Raw genomic sequence first — 17,086 nt, 5'->3', positions numbered from 1 at the left:
CAACCAAGTTTACTTTCCAAATTGTAGTTTATTTGAATGTATTGCTGTTTTACTAAGGAACAACTAAATATCTGAATCAGCACTTAATTACTACAATGTCATCCCATGACAACATCATTAGTCATCAAATTGAAAAATTAGTAATTACAAAAATACACTTAACAGACTCACACATACTGCTACAGATGTTTTTTTTCTCAAAGTCCCCAGATTTTAATGATTTAAACAGCGGCAGTATTTTGATTTGCCACCGTTTATATCAATTGAATAGACCCCACTGTCTTCAGTCCCATGTGTAATTATCTCCTGTAGAATATATTCATACCTGCAAAGTGCTTGCCAAAGTTTCAATTTTCCCAGAAATGTCTCCAGACGAATTTATTCTGCTTCTTCTTTGGGGGCCAAAATGTGTGGCTCGAACCGGTCCTGGGCGGTTTCCCCGATTTCTATGGTAAGTATCGGAATCACTCGAAGACTCTGCCATGGGTGTGATTGCTTTGGTTTGAAGAAAAACGACATTGAAATAAATAAATAAATAAATAAATAAATAAATGATACATAGATAGATAGATAGATAGATAGATAGATAGATAGATAGATAGATAGACAGATAGAGTTCATTTAATTTTGAACCTGCTTACATCCCCAGGTATATGCATTTTCAGCAGCAACCTAAAACCACGACCAAATTAAATTCAATGAAAAACTACATAGTCGAGACATAGACTTACAACACAGGCAGGTATAAACAAATATACCTGTACAGTACTATTGTTTTTTAATTCCATTCATATGTTTTTTTCTTTGATATGTAACCTGATGGAATCATAATCATATTGTGACCATTTGCAGCTTACAACACTGTACGTCTTTAATCAGGATTGTAGCGTAGTGATTGATTTTATTTATTTGACAGGATCAACATAGAATGTTTAACATTTCTGACATGTCATAAGATGTATTGCACCCAGATTTAGCTATGAGCTCATTTTCATTGGCAGTCCCTGGGCAGGTGTATAGAATGGAAGAAAATAAATAAACAGAAGCAAACACAAAAACAGAAAAAGAAAATAATACAAATAAAGTAACATTTACAGAAGGGAGCCATTTGCAATTAACAGTTTAAATGACTTTAAGTTATATCCTCAAACATAATGCAATTATTTCCTCCAAACAAATACACAGTTACTGTATAATGACAAAAAGAAAACAGCTAAAAATGTAGAGTACCAAAATAATTACCCTCCCAGCCCTGATTTTAATAATCGCAATACAACCATTTGCCTGAATCTACTAATATACCACAGTTAATAACATATGTTAATCCAATCAAATAGTATATTTACAATTCGTGGTCACAGATGTGTGTTTTGTTTTAACCATACCTTTATAAGTAAAATCTTTAAATGCATTAGTACCTTTAATGTCGTCTGGTAAAGAACTCCAGAAAGTTACACCAAAGTGAAAATACAGTTTGTGTACATTTTGTAGGTCATCTTGCCTCCATAAAGTTACCTTAACAGCTGCCCTGGTAATTCTGTTATTCTAATCTGAATGGAGTTTTATAAATGTAATTAATAATAATAATAATAATAATAATAATAATAATAATAATAATAATAAATAAAACCAGACATTTTCCACAATTTATATTGCACTTGCACTTCAGTGGAGCCATTTAAAATAACAGTATGTTGCTTCAGATTTATCGATTTTTTATTGGCGAAAAGTTAGCAACAGCTTTCCATTTTGACAGATGACAGCAGAAAAAACGAAATAACCGCTGAAGTCTAATGATAGGTGAACGTCTACGATTTGGTAATATAGCAACACAAAGAAATGAGGATGTCTTACCTGTTTGTAACAAACTCACATTAACTCAAATCACATCATTTTATCTGCAACTGCTATTTCACTTTCTATTACTGCAGCTATGGCAACTTGAACTGGCCGCCCTAAAACAGGAAGACTGGGAGGACCTACAGGCGGCGTCGCAAGCAAGGCAGGGAGATGTGGTTCTTAGTGTAAAATTCGAGTACAGAAAGACACAGCGGGGATGGGTAAAAAAAACTACAGCGCCCAGCAAATCCAGAGTCAGCTACTGTTGTGTCATATGTAAAGGAAAGCCATGGTAATGGTCGTCTACAAATATGCCTAACAGAATATTTGCGCCAATAGACCCGCCCTTTCACAAGAAGCAGGATTTTTTTTTTTTTTATCAAACTGCAAAGTGCAGTAAAGTAGTATTTTTTAAAGCGACAGTAACAAAATACTTTAATTGTAGGAAGCAAGCATAACCAACATGATCTGCAAAGTGAAACTCTAAAATCGAGCATAAATGTTTTAAATCATTGTAATTTAAAATACAAAATAATGTGAATTAACATTAACGTTTGATACGCCGTTTCATTCTTTCTTATTTGCGTTCACAGGGTTATGTATCATCATTTATGCATCAGTCAAATAAGTCATGTTTGAAGTCCTATTAATTAGTATCCCCTACTGTACCTTCTGAGAGACCAGCAGTGAGTTTACATTATATGTGATAATCCACATATTAACAAAATAATTTACAAGTTTAGGTTTCAAGCTAGCTGGCAGTTTTTATAGTGCTTGGTATTTACTATTCAACCTCCAAATATATGTTACAAGGTAAACCAACAGAGAAAATTAAGGAGTCTTGTGTACTTTACCAGAATTTTTACATGAGCATCGACATTTATGATACACAAAAACAACCGAGGACACGACCTCGGGTGTCCTCATAGCTAGTTACGCCCACGGATGCAACACCGACATCTGAAGGTGTTTCCAGGATAAAACCAAGAAAAAAAAATTGCCAAAAAACATTTTTTGTTGAACTAAATTGAACAGCAGTTTACAGAGCGTACTATAGTTTGAATTAAATATATTTTGCATTCAGTGTTTTGTAGCATAATGTAAAGTTTGTGAAAATATTTAAACTTTAAAGCTTATAACACAAATGATTGTTCTTAGTATACAGTAACCGTCTTATACATGCAATAACAATTATCACAGTAGTACTAGTTTGCGACAGCAGTAATATTGTTTTTTTTTTTTATTTCAATATACCACTTACTGTGGTAAGTGATGGTAACGGTAAACTGTAGATTACAGAACAAACACCAGAGCGCCTCGAAGCATCATTCTTCACTCAAGTGCACTTACCCGCAACACAGTCCAGAAGACCACATAGAGTCCACTACTGCATGTCTCACATCGTACATCATTGTACAAAGTGAGAAGCCGTACAGACAGGCTGCTAGTTTGGCATAGAAGCGAAACAAGGTTACAATATCATGTATGTAACATTGTTAATTTAAAAAGCTAAAGTGATACAAACATACTATACGCGGAAGGAAAAATCGTGTAAAGAAAACATTACAGATATAACCTATTCATTGTACGCATGACTAATTTGATGTATTTTTGAAACGCTTCACCTGCAATATCATTTTAGATTAACCGGTATTTCTGGTGGTAAACATCTACTGTCAAACCGAGCAGTTTGACAGTAAACCTTTTTTTTAAGAACACGAAAGTGTAACTGGACATTGTGAAAGAATGGCACTGATAACCCGTTTGTTGATTACACTTTTTATGATAAGTGCAACTGGTACTGTGGAAGATTTGGAATCCTGTCCTGCTATTTGCGAATGCTCTGAGTGGAAGATGTTTAAAATTACTTGCTCGGATATTGATGTGATACCCAAGTTTCCTTCAAACACCAGGACTTTGTGAGTACTTTAGAAACTGCATATTTATAATCACCATTATTTATTGGGGTTTTAGTGGTATTCAGCATGTTTTTTGTTTGTTTGTTTGTTTTTGTTTTTTGTATAAGCTACTTAGCACATTTCAATATTCAAAAAATATTTAAGAATTGAGTGCATATAATTGATATTATATATATATATATATATATATATGTATGTATATGTATATATGCATATACACACACACACACACATACAAACATATATGGAAATTATTGTATTCTTTATGATAAAACGGTAATTTTTACCTCTGCAATGCTAAACTAACTTGTAATTCTAATTCTTAACTAACTTGAAATAACATTGGATAAATACAAGAAGATGTATGTTGTATACACTTTCTCAAACATACAGTGTAATTGTTATTGCTGCGCTGACCGTAACTTTTGAAGTGAAGGGTTGGCAACAATGTTCAGTCCTAGTACAACAAAGGTAAGTATAACCCCTAGTTCCCTGTAAATTGAAACTTTGTTGAAGTGGTGCTTTAGTATTCTTATGGAAGAATCTTCCCAGGCTTATATAACTTTACAAATCCGTATTTATATGAAGTTTATTTGATATGGACAAGTATAGCCGAGGGTTAATTACATCCCAATGTAATTAACCCTTATTTCAACGCTAGATCAATGGGTTAAGACTATACAGTATATATGTCCAATGAATCCATTGTTAAATAGTGAGGCAATTACTTACAATAATGACTTACTGTATTATGAAACCAATTAAATGTGGCACATCTAATAAAAAAATACACTATATAAACAATGGGTTAAACAGAGATGTTTATGGGCACATTACTCAAGCTTTAAAACAATTGAAAAGAGTAAGAGCTAGCCAATGAAACTATTGGCACCGTAATATGACTTGGCCAGTGCCTAACTGTGCCTTATTCAAATATATTTAAAGCAGCTCTTAAAACTAACATTCCAGTTTGCCTACATGATTAACACAGAAAAAAAAACTGTGAAATTAAAAAAATCTATATTGGTGCTGCCTATTAATCCTTAAATTATCAATATCAAATAAAACATTATAGATATCATGGCAACGATGTGTACATATATAGAGAACCCATTGATATTATCATTTTCTCCCCAATTTGGAATAGCCAATTATTTTTAGGCTCAGCTCACCGCTACCATCCCCGCGCTGACTCGGGAGTGGCGAAGACGAACACACGCTTTCCTCCAAAGCATGTACTGTCAACCGACCGCTTCTTTTACACACTGCAGGCCCACCATGCAGCCACCTCAGAGCTACAGCGTCGGAGGACAACGCAGCTCTGGGCAGCTTACAGGCAAGCCTGCAGGCGCCCGGCCAGACCACAGGGGTCGCTGGTGTGCGGAGGACACCCTGGCCCCCCGGTCGGCAGTGGAATAGCCTGGACTCGAATCGGCGACGTCCAGGCTATAGGGCACATCATGCACTCCAAGCAGAGCGCCTTTAGCCTTTACCGGATGCACCACTCGGGAGCACCCAAAACAAGCTTTGCAGTCGGTAATATGCTTTGATGCACCTCTGGGCTGAAATCATCACACTTTAATAAGAGATTGCATCCTTCTTAAAATTGCTAACAACTGGTGATACTGGCTGTTTGGAAGCCACAGAAAACAACAATTAACATTAATTTACCACAAATGTTGCATTTTGGTTTCATATTTTTCTTAAACTACCTGTAGTGCACAAATGAAAACGGTTAATTGAATGTATAAGTATAATATAAGGATATATGGAATGTTTGCATCCTGTTGATGTAAACCTCATCATACCACTAATAATTTCACTAATAGAATGAGTGCCTTTTGACAGAGACGTTTCCATTATTGGAAAATGGGGGGGGGGGGGGGGGGGGAATGTGCCTTTTCTGTACAAATTAAATGTAATTCAGTGGTAGAAATCCAATTTTAAGCCTGAGTCATGCATTTATATAGACCACTGGTGGTATTATAATATAGGTAGTCTCAGAAAAACAGCATACTTTAAAATCCTATTGTGCAGTGGATATGTGAAAACACTGACAAAATTATGCTTTTAATCATAAAATCAGCAAACTTGGCATGTTAAACATTCACCTTGTAAACCTTTCTGGATAGGGAGACATTGAAATTACTTTCATTCTTTCACATACTGTATGTGCTCCAGATCATTGCAGAAATATTACCATTTCTTTTGTTTCTTTATGTGTATTAACTACACAGGGAGAGAAATCCTGATTGAGATGGTAAGCGTAACAATTTTAGTTTCAGTGTCACAGGCAACGCTGCCAGATTTGTCTTCCAAAGTTTGGAAGTAACCAGCCTAAAAGTAGCTAAACTGTATTTTTGAAACCAGCCAAAAACAGCCCAAAACCAAAATACAAACATAACACAGCTAAGTAAAGTTATAAACCCTTTTTTTATTTATTTATCTGTTTTTGCTTGTTTGTTTGGTTTTTTGTTTGTTTTATTTCAAAAAAACATTTCTCACAATTTACAGTACAAACACAGCTGGTTCTTATCTGATGAGATACAACGTGTTATGTCCAGTCTAGTCTGTTCCTTTTAGAACAAATCTTAATTTTACCAATCCTTTTTTCCTGTCATTCCTTAAACACAATTCTACCAGACATTAGTTTTAGTTATGTTCTGTATTTAAGTTATTGCACAGTGTTGCTTTTCCTAAGAGTCAATATAGTATGGGACATGTACATAACGAAACAGCTTGGCCAGACGAGAGAAAGGAAAGGGTACAGGCATCTTGATGACACAACCACACCCCTAAGAACTAGCAAGAGTAGATTCTACCAAGACAGAGCTATATGGATTCTCAAGACATACAGCAGAAGAGAAAACAAGTATTTGCCACTTCAGAGATTCAAGCTGTTTTTCCATGCAGCTGATGCAGCAAAGCAAGGCTGCAAGCAAGTCATGTTTCATATAATGGACTCTGATGTGCTGGTCCTGGCCATATCTTCATTCCAGCACCTGGCTGTCAAATGATGGTTGCCTTTGACAGTGGAAAGCACATCAGGTACATACTGTAGCAGTACATGAAACAAGTCTCTTGGCTTAAGCAATGCTCTTACTGTTTTCCATGCCTTCGCTGGCTGTGACACCTGTTTCATCCTTTGCTGGTAGAAAACTGTGGGATACATGGAGCACACTTGGTCATGTCGCACACATGTCAACTGAAGAACCCCACATACACGGGTATAAACTATTCCGTAAAGATAGACTGTATAGGAGAGGAGGAGGTGTAGCCCTGTTTGTTAGGGATGGGCTAGGACTGTTAACCAAAGCGAGTTAATTTGGGTGGAGCTGGTAGGTAAAAACACTAAAGATTTTTCTATTGGGTTATTTTACAGACCCCCTGGTCAAAATAAAAATGATAGTAAATTAATATAGAAAAATGTAGAAGTGCATCTAGGGACAGATTATTGTAATCCTGTAGGAGGTGGTGCAGTAGAAAGTGAACCCATTGATGCACTAAATGATTTCTTCCTTGACCGATTGTGTCAAAAACCCACCAAGGGACAGAGCACAGAGTGTGGTCTTGTGAGCTTAAAAACAAAAAGTCCTCTACAAGAATGAATCAGTAAACAAAAGTGAAGTGTTTTATCATCTTATGAAGCCATAAAGCATTAAATATAAAGCATGTCTGTTTCTGTGCCAATGTATTATTCTCTATTTTTGTGTAACACATATCTTAGTGTAGAGAACTTCTGCAATGCATGGTCTACTTCTAGTTTAGAGTTCCCTAGCAAGTATTCTGTCTGCACCCACCGGGGTGGTTTGAGACACCTGCATACTTGAGCAGGCGCCTCTGGCTATCCTGTTAATGCCACTTCATGCACACATTTTACAACCATGCACATTCCTCCTTTTTCACTGCGGTACTTTCTGTAGTCAAACATATCCATCAGATGGAGTTATCACAAGTCTTTGTTTTTTTTTTCAAGGTAGTCACCAGTCATTGACAGCAGCTGACTGTTTGGGTCTACAGAGGGTATGCTGTCCACTGAGCCAGTGCACTAGTTCCTATTTAGCTTTGTGAAACACCTAACTAGTTTCATCTTAATATGGATTTTGTTTCCTACATGCCATCACAATCACAATTGAAGCTTGGGGTTTGATTATAATTGGTTGATTTAATGAATTAGTAATCCAAAGGTTTGTGAGATATTCTACAATGTCTTGAAATCAGTACCAGATATCAATATTAACCTAAAAAAAGGCATTCTAAACATTGCACTTGCTAACTTCTTAAAATATCTGTTTATGGACAATGTTCAGTATGTTGTTCAAGCTAGAGGTCCACTGAGAGCTCAGTAATGTTCTGAATGTTGTAGCTCATGCTGTGGGTTGTGAAATCACAGGACCCCTCACAGATTGTCAACCTCTTTGTGGCCTCCCTGAGCTAATAATCCTGGCAAAGCAAGTGTTGAGTCTGCATTACAGCATCAAATTCTGCCTTCATTACCCCAACACCCCGCACCCCACCTACTGTAGCGGATAGTACAAGTGTGCGTACACATATCTTCTTAAATTTGTATGTGTTTCAATTCATATGTAATTGATATGTTTCATGATTTTAATTGATATGTAATGGTATCTGTACAGTGGGAAAATGAGTGAAAGAAATCTGGAAGAACAAACATTAATATGACTAACAGCCCTTTAGAATAAAGATTAGAGCACCTTTAAGCAGAAAATAATCAGAAAGTATACATCTACTGTATGTAACTTTTACTTGCATTGACATTAAAGAGCGCAACACCAAAAGAATGGTCTTATATCTGTGGTTCCCTGCTATAGCGTAAAAATGAGGGGCACTGTAGTCCCAAGTGAATCAATCAATCCATGTGTTGTAGTGAACTCGAGTTTGGCGGTACTACATGAACTCACATTTTCTTTGGATGCTTTTCGTGAATTTTATAAATTTGGATGTCTGCTCTTCAGTGTTGCTGAGTAAACAATTACATCTTTTTAATGACATTCTTTGCATTTCATTTGATTATGATCTCAGTGGAAACAGCTTTAATAAACAGACTATTTCCAGTGAGATCACGTCCAATTTAAAACATAACGGGTTTGCTGCCATTCTTTTCAAAAGCAGGCAGTAATTCCAGCATCTTTTCAGCAACAATTTTCATCCTTGCAAAATCCATTAGTTCAGCAACTACCCAATGGGTATTATAACTTTGTTGTTGCTATTTCTTAGTAACGTTCATTTACTGTTTGTAGTATCTGGCAGCATATATTTAGTTGATATTTGTTGTGGTGTGGTCCCTACTCCTTCGAATGACTGGTAGCAGAGTTGTATTTTATGAAAATAGCTAACATGTGTTAGAAACAAAGGTAGCTTTTACATTCTTTAAAAAGTTAGCTTCTACTAACATTAGCAAGTTTAAAAACTACTATATTTACAATTGCAACTATCAATACAGCACACAAAGACGCTCTTGTGAGATTTAATCAATCACAAAAACAGAACAATTCTAATGAAAATATAAAATCTACTAAAAGCATGACCTTTTGAAACCTTTTTAAAAAGGTTAACTAAAGTTGTCGAAGACTTAAGAAGGTGGAACACTTATATGAACGACTTTGTTATGCTAAAGAAAAAAAATCTTTTGTTCTGTCCTTTGAACTGCTCAACAGCTTTCCAAAGAACGTCACAGGAAACCCTTGACAACTAAAAAAGCAAACTCTAGATCAATTTATGTTTTTTAGGGGATGGGTGATGAGTGTGACTGGAATTACTGTATGACTCAAATAAATCTGTCTGTAGGCCACCGAATCCTGTCTCAGAGACAGGCTGCTGAAAATGTGTTACATATCCACCAGCTAGCCAGTGCTAATGGCCTCTGCCAGAACAGCCTTAACTGTTCTGACATGAGGGGCACTGTGTAATTACCTTTAATCTGCCTTGTTTTTCTTCATAAAACTTACACTATGAGCTTCTTACATACAGTCATTTGGGTGTGTAAAATGGCTGTTTGTAAGTTGTGGTGTAATTGCTTGTAATTCAGTTATTTATTTATCTTCTGAGTAACATTGGAAACATTATATCGCGTGTTAACAGAAATCAGTACCCAGCGCAACAAGACTGCGTAAAACATTGAGAAACATCAACTCAAGGAATTAAATTTGGAATTATTTTAAATTAGGTCATTTAGATCAAGTGTGTACACTATTGTGTTTTTAAAATGAACGAATGTTTTATGTTTATGTTTTATACATAAATAAAGTCAAAGCGAATCTTATTTTATTAAATAATGTCCGGTTTTACTTAATCTTGATAGTGGTTTATTGCACTGGGAATTGTGTAAAAATACTAGACACTTCATTTTGATTTACTTAAGAATACAGTTTTCGGTCATGTGGCTAATAAAACAGAGTTTTCTGTCATGTGACTAAAAAAAATATACGTCTGACAATCAGATTTTTATTTTAAATAAACAGCCTCTATTATAGGCTGCACATTTCCACAACATGTTCAACAAAAATCAATTTGCAATCCTAAAATTGATCCGAACAGTTTTTAGTTTTGAAAACATGTCTTATGCTATATACCAAGTTATTAAGAGCTCTGAGCTAAGACAAATATGAAATGGCTGCATTTTGGAAAATAGAGTCTATTAGAATATAGAAATGAATACACTAAAACCAAACAGCCACATGTGTATACTAAAGTAATCTGTCAAACAAACTGATCTAACCAAACAGAGTTTGATCAGAGTGCTTAACACCGAAGCTGTCTAGACAGGTTAAAACCATGAGGAAGGGAGGATTTAGTTATTCAAAGCCTGCGCACGAACTCAAGTAAATAACGTCTTCTCGCTTTCAGTTATCCTCCCAATAACCTTTTTGTCAGCCTTCATCTCCACTGAGCTACCCATGCTAATTGTAATCTCTAACATTTATAAAATCAGGCCCAGAACTTGTCTGATTGCAGCTCAGAAGGTGAAGCTCTTAATTCTCCAAAGGTCCATGTGTATACAATAGAGCATTGAGCATTCAATTTGTCTTTTTTATACAGTGGCCACATTATTTTAAGATAACTTACAGCGTTGTATTCCGATTTTCAGGTTTTTATATTTTGAGTTAAAAAGTAATTTTTTAGCTGTATTTTCTAGCTCATTTCCACACATACACAGAGTAGAGGGGACATTGGGTGAAATCAGGTTATAAATTTAATGATACACTTAAAACATCAGAAGCCTTATATTTTAATATACTTTCAATTTATAAACTTTAAAGAAAGGAAATACCTTTATTCATTTATTTTACAAAAATGGCCAATGTGATTGGTTAATAAAATATGCAGGATTAAATAACCTACACAACTTTAATATAGGAATTTCTCAGGTAAATATTTTGATCGTTTTTAGTGAAATACTAAATTTCTGTTCAGGGGTGGAAATCAAGCTTTATCCTACGTACATGTGTTTGTATGTATTAGAAAGCACGTGGAATGAACTCAGATTGCCAGACTGTGAAAGGCAGATATTCTTTCCTTGTAACCTGTTGACAGGCTTAAAGATAAAATTTAATTAGACCAATCAAAGCGAAGTCTTATCAGTTTACCATCATTTTCAGAATAGCACATGCACCCTTTTATACATTTTAGTAGAAAAACAATGTGTTGTCTTCTATTCAATATATTATGCTAGGTCCATTTACAATAATAATGGTGTATAGATCTATTCCAAACAATCAAGGTTGAATTTTGGCTCATGATTTTCACATGCAATGTTATTTGGTTTTAAAAAAAAGTGTCTTAAGAATAGAATGCTTGAATTAAGGATATTTCTTCATGAAAAACATTCATAAAAGCAAAACATTCACAAAAGTTAGACCAATATGCCATATTTAACAGGTAGGAATCTAAAACCAGTACAGACAATCTTAGTTGAATGTCTTGTAATTGAGCGAGCACCTAAAATAGGGCAATCAAAGCAACAGCATTAATTACTTTTTGGTAAGAAGGACTTGAATAGCTTCCTACCAAATTTTTGGTACTTCTTGTTATTGTTGGTCTCATCCAAGTATGTGTGTTACTCCTAGAAGTCAATGCTTTCATTGCAGCCATCATGGCAGTGAGTGGAACAGGTCCGAAGAAACCTTTCTGACTCAATACAGATGGAATTCAGCTGCACAGTAAATAAAACCATTTAATGCTTTAAAGACATACTGATGTCCACAACCTGCTCTCCAAACATTCTTTTCCCATAGCTTCCTAGTCTCGAACAGCACCAGTGCAAAATACACAGCCCCAAAACACAGAATGCTCCAGAATCTTTTTTTTTTTTTTTAAATACATATGGAATATGTGAATATTCAGATACATGGAAGCATACTGAATGATTTAGGGTGTCACTCTCTTTTCTCTCATTTAGTTGCAGTGAACCAAACCAGGCACTTCCAGTTTACATTAGGGACAGCTGTGTAATATAGTCTGAAGTTCATTTCTGGCAACAAATTCTGATTTTAAAACCAATAAAACCTATCAACCCATATGCCGTTGAGCGTTCATGGTGTAGCCTCTGTTTATAACATACAACACTACTCCTAATGTAGTTAAAATATAAGAGAATGACTTAACCTGTACAGAAAACCAGGAAGATGGCAGAAAATATCAACTGGCCTTAGCCATGTTTTTCTTAAAATATATTCTGAATTCTAAATGTCCCATTTTAATCTTCATTTCTATTTATTTTCATAGCAACCTCCCAGAATCATAATTGACTCTATGATTTTCTTAAAACAGCTGTGATCCACACCAAAATGCAGCCAGTATTTTGATTACTGTAATTTAGAATGAAGTTAATTGCCTGTGTGGCTGGTGTCCTGTAACGGACCTGTTTAATCTCACAATGTTTATTTGAATTTGTCAAAGCACCTTATTTTAGGTTCCACTGACAAATCCACAGATTAGTTTCCACTGCTGAATTGGTTTATTGTCTGGATACATTATCATAGCATGGCATACATTTACATTAATACTGTAAAGTTAGGTTTCATAATGGAAACACACACGGTACATAGATTTGATAGGGGATCAATCTATTAGCAATGAGGTCTTTCATTCCAAACCAGAAGCTCTAACTCTACTTTTCTGGGTTTGATCTCAGCATTAAGTGAGATACAGCGTGGCATGCCGAGTCAAAGCCAAAACATCTTGTCTGTGTGATTACATATCAGAATCAGAATAGATTTAGAAAAGGCATTGCCAAAAGTAAGATATAAAGAATTTCCATCCTGCAAAAAACATCAGGTCTTCCAAAAGCAAAATTCTAAAACGTATTCTAACCGAGAATAACCATGCAGACCCTGTTTAGCTTTGGTTCTGGTCCACCTGAGCATACCTGTGTTCTTATACAGTGGTGCTCTGACAGGGTTTATGCAGTGTACATGGAAACAAAAGAAAAATCAAATGATCAAGAATTATCTTTGGACTATTAGCAGTGGATTTTTACATAGTTATAAAACTCCATTACCTTGATGCTAATTTGGTTTGTTCTTCGTCATTTATAACTTGGTTTGTTGATTTATCATGGAATTTCACATGATCATTTTTTCTAATGTTTAATACAGTTATTATTATAGTGTCATACCAAAAATGTTTGCTGAGAAATATTGCAAGTGTGATATCATCATTAGTTTGTATGGACTTTTATGAAATACGTTGCAGATATACTGTACCTCACAGGCAAATTAAGATGAACCTGTATCTATAACTCATTGTTACCCATATACATGTAAACTTCCAGTAATGCTGTAGCTATCAATTTATCAAGCACCATAAAAGGTTTTGAAAAACGTGTAATTTATTTGTGTTATTGTAGTGGTTAAGTGAAGAATATTTCGAGTTGTCCCTACTATGTGACGTAACAAATGGTACAGTACAGGCTAGAACCTTCTGGTCGTATCTTTTTGTTATCACAAACTTAATTTAAAAAAAATTAAGTGCAACATGGAAACAGAACTTATGTTTTTTGCTTGATAAGTCATTGTAAACAAAGCCATAGATTACTTTTTTTTTTTAATTGTTTTAATGAATAATAAATGCTAAATTGATTCTCTCTTTAAAACAAAGTTACCCACTGATAACCAGTCTTTTTTTAATTACAAATTATCCTGTTCAAATACAAATTTAAGGCCACAGTCATCTGTTTTGACCCGTCAGTGTATGCATTTTGTTTTCAAGACAAAACTACATAAACTCATCATCAGATATATTTTCTGACTTAGAGGGTTAACACAATTGAAATAAAAAAATGTAAGAATGTAATTCATACACTTTTTTTCTCTCTGTAATGCATTAACTTAATAAATAGCAAATCCAGATATTCTTTTCCATCCTGTTATTTCAATTCTGTCCATGTTATAAGACCATTAATCAAACTGATTTTGGATATTGGACCACAGCACAATAAAATAAGACAACCACGTTGAACCTGCAAGGACAGGGCTTGCATTTTTTGTTTGATTGTTTCTTTTAACAAAATAGTCCACTGGATGAGAAAATAAAATGAACCGTCCATAAATCTAGTTCCATCTGGAAATCTTTCAATCTTCTATCGAGTCCACTTATAGCAAGTATATATATAATAACTTTTTATTTTTTGTCTACATGAGATAAGCATACATAATAATAATTTTAAAAAATTCAATCTTGCCAGACTTCCATATTACTGCACCGGTCTTTACATAGCAAAATATTTGTAATGAAAACATTCTTTAAACTAATCTAAAAAGTAAAATGGAAATGTAATTGAGTACTTTAATAAGAGGAATATAGTTAAACAGCAGAGGTAAACAGCTTGGATAGTGGGGAACAACATTAAATTGATTCAAAACAAGAATAATATATGCATACTGTATATTTGTAGCAGGTGCTTGTTTTATTTTATTTGATAATCCCTCACATAGTTATTTCAGCACAATTCCCAGTGCATTATAGCATTCAAAGTTAAATACACAGTTCACAATTCATCTCAGGACTTGCATCTCACACCTAAATACAGATGCTTAGATTATGTACAGAAAATTATGTTAATAATTAGACATAACCTTTTTTCAATCATATTGTAAAACCTCAGGTCTGCCTAATGAACTGTTATCTAAAAAATATATCTTATCATAATATGACCTGGCATGATTCTACTAATAAAAAAGGGCTCTTTTCTCTACAAAAAAAAAGTCACTGTTTTTTCAGCTACAGTCCTTTGCCTATTTTGCAAACACCTGATTTGGTGGCAGGTAATTTTCAGTATCTACTTTATGGAAATATAACAGACAGTATAACACACACACTCATAGAAGGCAAAATGATATCACTCCTGTTTTTTTTTCTGCTTGTGTGGTTATAGAGCTGTAAACATAGTATCACTGACGGGTCAGTATCCAGAATTGACTGTAACTTAAAAACTCTCATGGAATTTTCTCCTCTAATAAAACAGTATTTAAAGAAAAAAACAACAACAATAATGTTTAACTCATTGAATTTACATCTTGTCAAAACTGTTTAATAAACTAAAAGTCCAAATATATATGAGACAGAATGCTAACAAAACACCAGGACAAAAACATAAACAAAAGTGCTTTTTAAATTTGAAGCTGTTGCTGAAAACACATGTAAAGCCACTTCTCTAGGTGTAATTAAAATAATTGTTTTTGTAAAATAAGAAAAAAAAAGCCTGCTTATAAAAATGTATGTGATGTGATTATGCTGTTTAAAGCAAGTCAATACAGTTATTATCTTCTACGCAGGCGGTTCATGGAGACACAGCTGACAACAATCCACAGTGAAGCATTTTCAAACCTCCCAAACATTTCCAGAGTGTAAGTACCTGTTCTGCTTTTCTCACAACTGTTATTTGTTCTCTTTTTTCTGCTTTATTAAAAAAAACACATACTTTAAACAAGAAACGTATAGTAGCCTGTAAAGATGATTCCGAGATTTTGCATTTCTAAATTTTTTTTGTACAATCAAAATAATTTTTCTGCTGTCTTGACAGTTACAGTTGACAAAGGATTTAAAATGTAATCATTAACGATGCATATACATACACAGTGCGGAAACCCAAAAATATGTTTCTAAAACGATGCCTGAGATGAATGCCATAGAAAGTGAACCAGGTATTATAATAGCTAACTGTATAGACTAACAAGCAGTAAGTAGTTGCTGGGTCGGCATTTCTTTTGTGTACACAGATAATTAGACATTCCTCGGCTCCAATAAAAGGTATTTTTAGATATTGGCCCACTTGCATCAACATTCACAATACGCAGCTTTCCTAATGCTTGTGGTTCAGAATGGGATTTTAAAAGTATTTCTTTATCTGACCGCCTCACACAGCCATAATTACCGTGTGCTTGTGGATTATTTGTACTTTCTTTCTTTCTTTCTTTCTTTTAAAATAAAGAAACATTCTCCAAGTCACGCAAAATGTTCTATATGTTAAGCGTTTTATATCTGACAATCACAGAGTGGTCGCACTTTTATAAGTCTGACAAAGCATTAAAATCAGATAAAAGGTATACAGGATGTAAACCAGAGTAAATGATAAAAAAAAAACAAAAAAAAAAAAACGTCGTTTTCCTAATGCAGGTGTTTGCTCAGCTCTAGACCCTTATTATTTTCAGCAAAAAAAGTGGTCTGATTCGTGGAAATTGCAACATCAGTTTCCTCCCAACAGATCAAACGTCCCTGCGTTGTATCTCCCCTCTCATTTTGCGGTACCTCAAATTTTAAAAGTTTCTTGGTTTGATGCTGCTTAAGTGAAACCGCCAACTGGAAAGCTGCACAATTATCTCAAATTCTCAAACGCACATCTGCCTTGGTTTTAGATCTACCCCCTGGTCTGACCTTAGTGGCATGACAATGTAAATAGCCTTATTATGACCTTTCAACTATGACCCTAAATACCTTTTTTACCACACTACAGGCTTTGTGAATACATGCTTGGAGCACAAAGTTTGGATGCTGACATACAGATAATTATGAATTCCCCTCTGTTTATTACTGTCTGGTTACTGTTACACGTGTGTCTTGTATCCTCTTGCGACCCCAGGGTTCTATAAAATACTCATTTAAAAAAAAAAAAAATTCTAAAGTATATACATATGTGGGATATGTGCATTGTATTTGTGTAACATGATTTAATAATTTAAAATTGTAAATTATTACCTATATACATGTAAACTTCCAGTAATGCTGTAGCTATAAATTTAAACACTCTACACCTGAATATGAAATGAGAAACTCAAGCCTCAATTTTATATGTGTTGTGCTTCATAGGC

General features: G+C 34.5%; 2 protein-coding genes across 3 annotated transcripts in view; one reads left to right on the top strand and one right to left on the bottom strand.

Moving 5' to 3' along the window:
- Positions 1 to 2,116, bottom strand: part of LOC117422567 (centrosomal protein of 128 kDa-like) — a 42,696-nt gene extending 40,580 nt beyond the window's left edge. The window contains exons 1-2 of the mRNA XM_058992181.1: positions 1,855 to 2,116; positions 326 to 495 (exon numbers count right to left, since the gene is read on the bottom strand). Of these exons, the coding sequence (XP_058848164.1) occupies positions 326 to 484 (159 nt within the window). The 5' untranslated portion in view covers positions 485 to 495; positions 1,855 to 2,116. The remainder of the gene's footprint in view (positions 1 to 325; positions 496 to 1,854) is intronic.
- Positions 2,117 to 3,268: 1,152 nt separating this feature from the next.
- The window catches only part of tshr (thyroid stimulating hormone receptor), a 30,018-nt gene continuing 16,200 nt past the window's right edge, over positions 3,269 to 17,086 (top strand). For both annotated transcript variants that reach the window (XM_058991723.1, XM_058991724.1), the window contains exons 1-2: positions 3,269 to 3,758; positions 15,554 to 15,625. In XM_058991723.1, coding sequence (XP_058847706.1) covers positions 3,586 to 3,758; positions 15,554 to 15,625 — 245 coding nt within the window. In that variant the 5' untranslated portion in view covers positions 3,269 to 3,585. The remainder of the gene's footprint in view (positions 3,759 to 15,553; positions 15,626 to 17,086) is intronic.

Source organism: Acipenser ruthenus, chromosome 18 (genome assembly GCF_902713425.1).
Source record: "Acipenser ruthenus chromosome 18, fAciRut3.2 maternal haplotype, whole genome shotgun sequence".
In the NCBI taxonomy this organism is placed as follows: Eukaryota; Metazoa; Chordata; class Actinopteri; order Acipenseriformes; family Acipenseridae; genus Acipenser; species Acipenser ruthenus.
This window is presented reverse-complemented; position numbering and strand designations above follow the sequence as displayed.